Source organism: Crocodylus siamensis, chromosome 2 (genome assembly GCF_052110815.1).
Source record: "Crocodylus siamensis isolate JL-2025a chromosome 2, ASM5211081v1, whole genome shotgun sequence".
NCBI lineage: Eukaryota > Metazoa > Chordata > Crocodylia > Crocodylidae > Crocodylus > Crocodylus siamensis.
The window spans coordinates 167,944,304-167,952,961 of record NC_143396.1 but is presented as its reverse complement, the minus strand read 5'-3'; the positions used below and the strand labels follow the sequence as shown (position 1 = coordinate 167,952,961).

General features: G+C 41.3%; 1 protein-coding gene across 1 annotated transcript; it reads right to left on the bottom strand.

Moving 5' to 3' along the window:
* Positions 1-2,733: 2,733 nt before the first annotated feature.
* LOC149871172 (olfactory receptor 5AR1-like) lies at positions 2,734-3,678 on the bottom strand. The gene has a single exon (XM_090034583.1). The coding sequence runs from the start codon at positions 3,676-3,678 to the stop codon at positions 2,734-2,736; it is 945 nt and encodes a 314-aa protein (XP_089890709.1).
* Positions 3,679-8,658: the final 4,980 nt, after the last annotated feature.

Below are 8,658 nucleotides of genomic sequence, written 5' to 3'. Positions count from 1 at the left end.
AACCTGGACTTGCAGTAGAATGCAACCTGAAAGTATGTTCAAAGAACATGTTGTTGGGTGGCACACTCTGTGGGGAATATTGTGAAGCTCAGGGTGTTCAGAGCAAGGGCATCCAATAAACTGAGTCAGTGGACTAGACACCAGCTGTGGAGGTAATCTAGGTTGCCAGAGGTATGCCCAGTCCACTGCAGGGCTTCCTCATCTGCTTCTTAGAAATATGGGAAATAAACCCCTACAAACCTTTTAGCACAGGAAACCAAACACCTTTCAGATCAAATAATTGTTGTAACTACTAATAAATAATATGCTGCTTGTTAGAAAGGAGTATGGAATACACAACCTGTGATTCAACAGACTTTTTGATTCAAAGAATAGACATGAAATATTTTTAAATAGCCTTTCTTTTGTACACACTATTTTATGATCATTAGTATTTCTTACGATTTTCAAGAACCTGACCCCTTGAACTCTGGAGGGCAGAAACAGTAAATGACATAAAAATCCTTCATGGGAAGTCAAAAGCCCCATCAATGCCTGAAATGTCTAAATAATGGCTGATCAAAGTAAAATGTTTTGTAGAAAGTCTAGTATTGAGTTCTTTTGGATACAAGATGCACAGATTTTGTTAACTGCAGGCCTCAGGAAAAGGGCATGGAACACTACGTGATATACTGATGGATACTTGTCTGCACTGGTAAGAGTGTTGCTAGCCGGTCCAGGGACATAACTATTCAGCATTGGTAAGGCCACATCTGGAGCCCTGTGTTCAGTTTTGGGCCCCACACTACAGAAAGAATGTGGACAAATTGGGTAGAGTCTAGCAGAAGGCAACAAAAATGGTGAGGGGTATGGGGCACATGACTTACGAGGAGAGGCTGAGGGGACTGGGTTTATTTCATTTAAAGAAAAGGAGACAGAGATGGTATTTAATAGCAGCTTTCCCCTGAAGTGGGGTTTGAAAGAGAATAGAGCTAGACTGTTCTTAGTGGTGGCAGATGACAGAACAAGTAACAACTGTCTCAAGTTGCACCAACGGAAGTTTAGATTAGATATTAGAGAAAATTTTCCCACTAGAAGGGTAGATTTAATAGATATCATAGACCTTAGGGTTGGAAGGGACCTTGCAAGATCATTTGGTCCAGCCCCCTGCCCAAGGGCAGGAAGTCAGCTGGGGTCAGAGGACCCCAGCAAGATAATCAACCAAACACATCTTGAATGTATCCCGAGTAGGTGCTTGAACCACTTCTGAGGGGAGTCTATCCCTGACTCTGGAGACTTGGACGGTAAAGAAATTCTTCCTTATGTCCAGTCTAAAACTGTCTTTCAGCAGTTTGTGACCGTTGGACTTTTTTTTTCCTTTGGGGTTGCCTGGTAAACAGATGTTCTCCCAGGTCCTGATGCACACCCCTGGTATACTTACAGGCTGCCACCAAGTCTCCCCTGACCCTACAGCTTTTCAAGTGAAGAGTCCTGTACCTCTCAGCCTCTCCTCATGTGGCCTGCTCTCTTGACCACTTATGATGTGCATGGCTATCTTCTGGACTCTCTTGAGTTTCTCCACATCCTTTCTAAAGTGTGGATCCCAGAGCTGGATGCAGTACTCCAGCTGTGGCTTCATCAAATATGAATAAAGTGGGAGAATGACAACTTGGGTCTTGTTTGAGATGCATCGGTAGATACAAGGCAGAGTTTTATTTGCTTTGCCAGCTGCGGCATCACATTGGTAGCTCTTATGTATCTTTTGTCAAGCATTATCCCCAAATCTCTTTCAGATGTAGTGCTAGTAAGTGAAGCACTGCCGAGCCTATAGATATAATATGGATTTTCTCCTGAGGTGGAGTACTTTGCATTTCTCTATGTTGAAGGTCATCAGGTTTGTATCTGCCCACCTTGCAAACCTATCCAAGTCATCCTGGATCCCCAGCCTATCCTCCAGTGTAACTGCGCTTCCCTGCAATTTGGTTTCAAAACACTGGAACAGGTTACCCAGAGAAATGATGGTCTTTCTATCCTTGGAACTTTTTAAGATCCAGCTAGATAAAGCTTTGGCTGGGATGATCTAGTTGGGAATGCTCCTGCTTTGAGCAGGAGGTTCTACTACATGATCTCCTGAGGTTCCTTCCAACCCTAATTTTCTATGACTCTATGATTCTATGCTGTTAATCTGAGAGTGGCTGTGAAAGAGTTAACAATGGACTTCATCTCTCCTGTCTGCTGTCTGAGAGGGAAAATGGAAGCTTCTTTCAGCATAACCTCTCCAGTCTCCTATTCCAGCCAAGAAAAATCAGCTCCCCTGCTTAAGATGTATGCCCTAATTTGGAAGGGTTGTTTTTTGGGGTAAAAAAGTACATGTTGTGTGTGAGTAAATACAGTAATCAAATCTTATTGGTAATGTAAAGTTCATGTAGTATAATGTGCTGAGAAACAAAGTTTCCAAGGATATACTAAAATGCAAGCTATCAAAACACCTATGGACATCATTTTATGACTTTGTTGAGTACATGAACTGTGATTTGTAATACAAGAATTTTAGGACCACATCATCCTGTACAATACTATGTAAAACTGTGACTTGCCCAATTAACATTAATATATCTTTATATAACTATCACCACAAAGAGAAGATATTTGCTTTATATCTCTTCTGTTAAACACAAGATATTTTTTCAATGCTGTATTATGACAATCAGAACTATTTTACCTCACTATTTATAAGAAAAATAGTCCCTGCATTTACATACACTGAAGAATAACTTTCTGGCTTATTGTTCTCCACAGGGCATTTTTCACCTCCTTGTTCCTCAGGCTGTAGATCAGCGGGTTCAGCATGGGGATTACCATGGTGTAGAACACAGACACCACTTTGTCCTGGTCTGCCAAGTCACTGGAGCTGGGTCGCAGATACATAAAGAAGAGTGTCCCATATAATATGGCAACAGCAGTCAGGTGGGAGGCACAGGTGTTGAACGCTTTGCACCTGCCTTCAGCAGATTTGATCCTCAGGATGGCAAAGATAATATAAAGGTAGGAGATGAGGATGATCATAATGGTGGCTAAGGTTGCTAGAGCAGCAAAGAAGAAATGCACCAGCTCATCGAGGTGAATGTCAGAGCATGAAATTTTCTGAAGTGGGGGAATGTCACAGAAAAAATGGTCAAGGACATTGGAGTGGCAGAAAGAGAGGCTGAAGAGAGAACTGGTGTGGGTAATTGCATTGACCAAGGCACAGAAGTAAGAGATGACTATCAGCTGGATGCAGACTTTCTTGGACATGATGAGGTGATAAAGCAAGGAGTTGCATATGGCTATAAAACGGTCATATGCCATTGCAGCCAGGAGGCAAAGTTCAGTATTAGCACAGAGAGAGAGAAAAAAAAACTGAACCATGCAACCAGTAAAAGAAATGTTTTTATTCTCTCCTAAGGAAATGGCCAGGGCTTTGGGGGCAATAACAGTGGAGTAGATGACATCTAAGAAAGACAAGTTGCTGAGGAAAAAGTACATGGAGGTGTGTAACTGGGAGTTCACCTTTATCAGTGCTATCATCCCAAGATTCCCTATCAGGGTGCAGAGGTAAATGATGAAGAACACCATGAAAATGATAACTTGCAATTTTGGGTTGTCTGTAATACCTCGGAGGATAAAGCTAGTCACTCTGGTGAAATTTGCAGAAGCCATGTGTCCACAGATGCTGTCTGCTGCTGCTGAAGAAGTCAGTGCTGGGGTGAAAGCAACAGATACCACAGGAATATCTCTAACTGTTCAGTGATGTACAGCAAAGATGTTTAGTATCTGTGACTAAAGAAAAGTGATGTGTAAGGAGTTACAGAGGACTATAAAGTGCAACATGTTAAAATTGTTTCCCTGTCCAGTTAAACACTTTAAGAGTTTCAGAACTTTCAGAGAAAGAATCAAAATCCAAAATATTTTAGCCAAATTCTGAATTATTTTCACTGAAATATGATTTTTGTAAAGGTGCCACACTATGCCTTGGGAAAAAACTTAATCTTACAATTCTAAATGAATCATAGCATGGAAAATGCCAGGCAGTGTGGCAGCATTTCCCAAATAAAATGTACATTTTTATTAGATTGCCAAAAGGTGAACTTTTCCATGTAAGATTTCAATGAAAACAACTTTTTCTCATAATTTTTTTTCAGTTTTTTTTCAGTTAAATTTGGAGTATGCAAAGAACTAGTAATACCTCATCAAGAAAATTCTGTACAATTCTGATCACTCCTGCTAAAAAATATTAATATAAAATGGGACACAAAGAAAATGAGGTTACTTGTTTGATTAAGAGAATGGGGAGGCTTTCTTATCAAAGGTGACCAGAAGAGCTAGGCTTGTTTTAACTTACCAAAATGGTTCTGGAGCTGATCTCCAAAATAAGTTCATTGAATTTTTCAAAGGTGATGAAGGAAGTCAGATGCACGTTCCCTGGAAATTTTATGGGACTTGGTCACTGATTTATCAGTAGTTTCAATATCTCTACAAATCCTACTTTGCCAGAAAGCCCAAGAACTTCAAATTATTTAGTCTATTTACCATCTCAACACCTCTTAGTAAATTATTGTCAGGCAAAACTGAGAAATCTAATTGGCCAAAATCCTGTAAGTGGTCTTTGGCACAATGAAAAATTGAACCTAGACCTCTGAATCATTCAGGCATCACATCACCCATCAGCATTTAATTTTGTAAAAGACAATCTTATGATGTCCTTGGATGTTTTGAAACCTTTGACCCAATGACACTAAGTTCAGACCACTATCCCTTCCTTGGACCCACACAAGGCTTAATTATAATTGTTGGGCGTGTGGATTTGTGGAACACTTCCCCCCCCCCACCACCACACAAAATAAATAAAAAGCAGCAGTTGAATGGAGAGTACGATTTAGGTGCTGTTGCAGGTTATGTCTGAAACATTTTAGATCTGTGAAATGCAATGCATCATAGAGATAGAACAGTTTCAGAGCAGTCACATTTAAAGACTCAATACCATCTCAGACCTCCACAACTGTGGACTTGCCGCTAGAGGGCCTGACAACCAGGGGCACCAGTAGAAGCTACGACTCTCCTTACTTTGGGCGGGAGAGGATGGGGAGTGTAGCATTTGTAGCTTGGAGGTGAAGAAATCATGTGGCTTCCCTCACTCTGCAGCCAGCAGGAGCCAGCCGGAGCTGTGGGTAGGAGGGAGAAAATCTTGCCAAAAGAAAAGTGTTTAAAGTGGATGGGCAAGGGAGAGAAGCAGAGAGAAGGAGCGAAAAAAGAATAAAAATAAAAATAAAGGACCAAAATCCTCCATTCATTTAACTGAATTGGGATTGGTTCAGAGAGGAGTTGGATTAGTACTAACATCAAGGCAATGCTGAGATTCAATGAGCTTGATGCATGCCACACCAGGGAAAAGATAGGTTAGCACTCACACCAGGGGCAGAGCTGAGATCCAATAGGCTCGCTGCATGGGTTGGCTACAGCGAGTGCGTGGGTTGGAGGAAAGGAGTGGGAAAAGCTGGGAACAGTACATCCTCGGATTCTAGAGGAATTAAAATAGAACATTTTATCTCCCCGAAGCAGACAACCATACTCTGAAATGACTTGGGGAAAATGGATCAAAGATAAACCTCATCTGACCTGGCATAACTTTAAAATATGGGTTAACACCTGGTAATGAGTGACTGCTCCCATGTTAAGCGACTTTATGGCAATTTAAAGTAACCTATAACACCACCCCTTATGTATACTATAGCCATGATTGTATTATAATGAACAAAAACCTGTACTGGGACACATGAGAACAGACTTCTTTGGAGATCTGGAAAGGAAGTAGAACATTTTAGAATGCCAACCTACACTATAGCTAATCACTCATACTTCTGTTTTTCAATATATGTAGCTTTTACATAAGTAATCATTGGTACTTCTCAGAATTCTGGAGACATCAATATCATTTCCTACATTAATGTGGCATTTTGAAGGGAAAAAATTTGAAAGCAAAAATATACTGCTTAGCCTGCTGGGATTTTGACTTTAGTGAATCTGGATTCCTCCAGAAATTGCTATAAATTAGAATTATGTCCAGGTGCCAGAGAGAGAGAAAGAGAGAATATCTATCTTACACCATCACTTGAAGCCTACCTGCCAGAAGGAATTATGTGGCATTTTGAACCAGAAGAGGCTTACATATGGAGGGTGATAGGTTTGTTTATATATTGGTTTAATTGGCATTTTGGGATAGAATCCCTGGACACCTCAGAATCTGAACAACATACTAGGCCCAAACATGTTCATCAAAACATTGTTCATAGTTCCTGGGGATAAAGACACATAAATCACCTCTAAACCTTTTGTAAATGTCATGCTTTTGAAACTATTTTGTTTTCATTTTAAAGAGACTTGTCCCTTATTTCTCAGCAAAAAATCAGTACAATCTGCAAACATTTAATGCTGCCAAGCATTTAGAAAGAGAGATATGATCTGGAAAACAGGAGATGATTAGGAGATGATTCTTTTCAGCTCACTAAATTCTATAACCATGTGGCTAAGTTATATCATTGTTTGTGGCACTGGAAATATAAGTTCCTAATCTCTCCTAATTTTCAAAACAAGTGAAGAGCTGTACTACTTTGGGGTTGAAGGCTGGGATTTTAAAAAGAAAACCCTTGAAAACCCCTGTCCAAAGGGCTCTCCTAGGAGTCTGTAGTCCAGACTCCTTGATTACATTTTAAGTGGTCAGTCACAATAGACTGTGGTCCATTTTATTAATCCCATGTTTTTATTTTATAGTGAAGCTTGTGGTATATTAAGTACATTTAAAAGTGAAATGTATGCATTACTATGAAGTATACTAATCCATCTTTTCCTCTGTCGGGGAATAACCCATTCCCTAAGTAAATTTTAAGTCTACAGGTATATACAAAACCAAATTTAAAATAGTCCTAAATGAAAAAAAAACCCAACATAGTCCATTTTATTTTTGCTCACTTAATGAGAAAGAATGCTAGTAAGATGCCATTCCCACTGAACTATGATTATAGATAACTAAATAGAAATATAATGCCAATTATATTTTAATACTAATGATACATTCTGTATCTTAGTGTGTGGAGGAAAGTGTAGCAGTCTGGGTGATATTCTTTTCCCTTCCTGGTCATCTAAGTGTTCTGCTTTGATTGCCTCCTTGGCATTTTTGGTCATCTAAGTGTCAGAAATGCCAGTTATACACACATAGGATTTCTGAATGCATATCCTGCCTGCATACACAGTAGTCTGCATGCACAGACTAAGCACATTCACTGCAATATAATTGAGGAGAAGGACCAAGGGACAGACTTAAACTTTATTTCTTTTGCCCCCAGTAGCTGAGTGCCTAGGAAGCCCGAGAACCTGTGTTCTAGGCCATGCCTGCCTGAGGGAACCTGACTTCCCAGAGTATCAGTTAAACCACCGCACTGCAACTTAAGCATTACCCAGGGGCCCTCGTCAATACTCTATTTGAAGTTGAGCCGCTGCCCTTTTGTTTACTGTAGTCTTTGGAAAAGTTTAAGAAGGGGTGAATGGTTTGTTTCTGCCTCACTTAGGGGAAGGCTCTTTTTAGGCAGACTAGTAGCCACCTCACTGATCCTCCCACCATCTGGTTCCCAACCTTCCTCCTGGCCCCACATATTTCAAATGCTTCATGCTTCTGTCCACCCAAGAGGAAAGCTTCAAAAGGAGCACCAGAGAGCAGGTTATTGATGGCTAGAAAATGGTATTTAGAGGTTTACTTTTAGGAGCTGTTTTGTAAATAAAGTAGATATTGCGTTAAAATAATGGTCCAGGGCAACAGCAAGGGTTATTTGATTTCTAAAAGCCTGTTTGTGACAGGTTTTTTTTTTTTTTCCAAGGCCCACTGTGTCTGACACAGGCAAGCTGCAAGCAGACACATGCTGGAAACTGAAGCCATGTGCCACTGTTCCATAGCAGAGATAAGGGACTCTGCCACATTGGCCAAGTCACAGTACCCACTGCAAAGCTTTTAAGATTTCTGGTGTTGGCAGATGAACCAAATTCAGAGGAGACTGGTAAAAGCTCAAATTAAGATGTGTGCATGTGATAGGTTTGTGAAACAAAGGAATTTGCTGACAGGACAGGATGTGGACACTATGATGACCACAGGGAGACCAATCAACAATGCCAGAAATGAAGAGTCATTGGGAGGGGATAAACAATACAAAACAAGGGATTTCAGAGGAACAAAGGGATCCTTGACAGGGGAATCTGAAGCTACCATGGACAGAGGGCACACCACCAGCTGCTCTCACCCACCCCACTGGTAGAGCACCTGCCAGCCTCTCCACTGGGTGAGCCCCCTGCCTGTGGGACTCACCATTACATTCACACCCACAGTAGTGTGGCCAGATGCCAGGGTGCTGGGCATCTGTCCCTGGGCTCCACCCCGCAAGTCCCTCCACCCCAGTGTTCCCCTGCCAGGAAGGGTACACAGAGCACTGTATATAGCCTGCACAGAGAAAAGGATGCTTTACTGGTGATGGGTGGGGTGGTGAGTTAAGGGGATCTGTGGGTCAAGGGAAGGTTTATGTGGTTTAGGGGGGAGTGAGGAATAGGGTCTTGCTGGGGAGGTAAGGGGACAGGGGGGAGGTAAGGGGACAGGGTCTG

Excerpts from the sequence above, each read along its gene's own strand:
- LOC149871172 (XM_090034583.1), bottom strand. The coding sequence starts at position 3,678 with ATGGCTTCTGCAAATTTCACCAGAGTGACTAGCTTTATCCTCCGAGGT.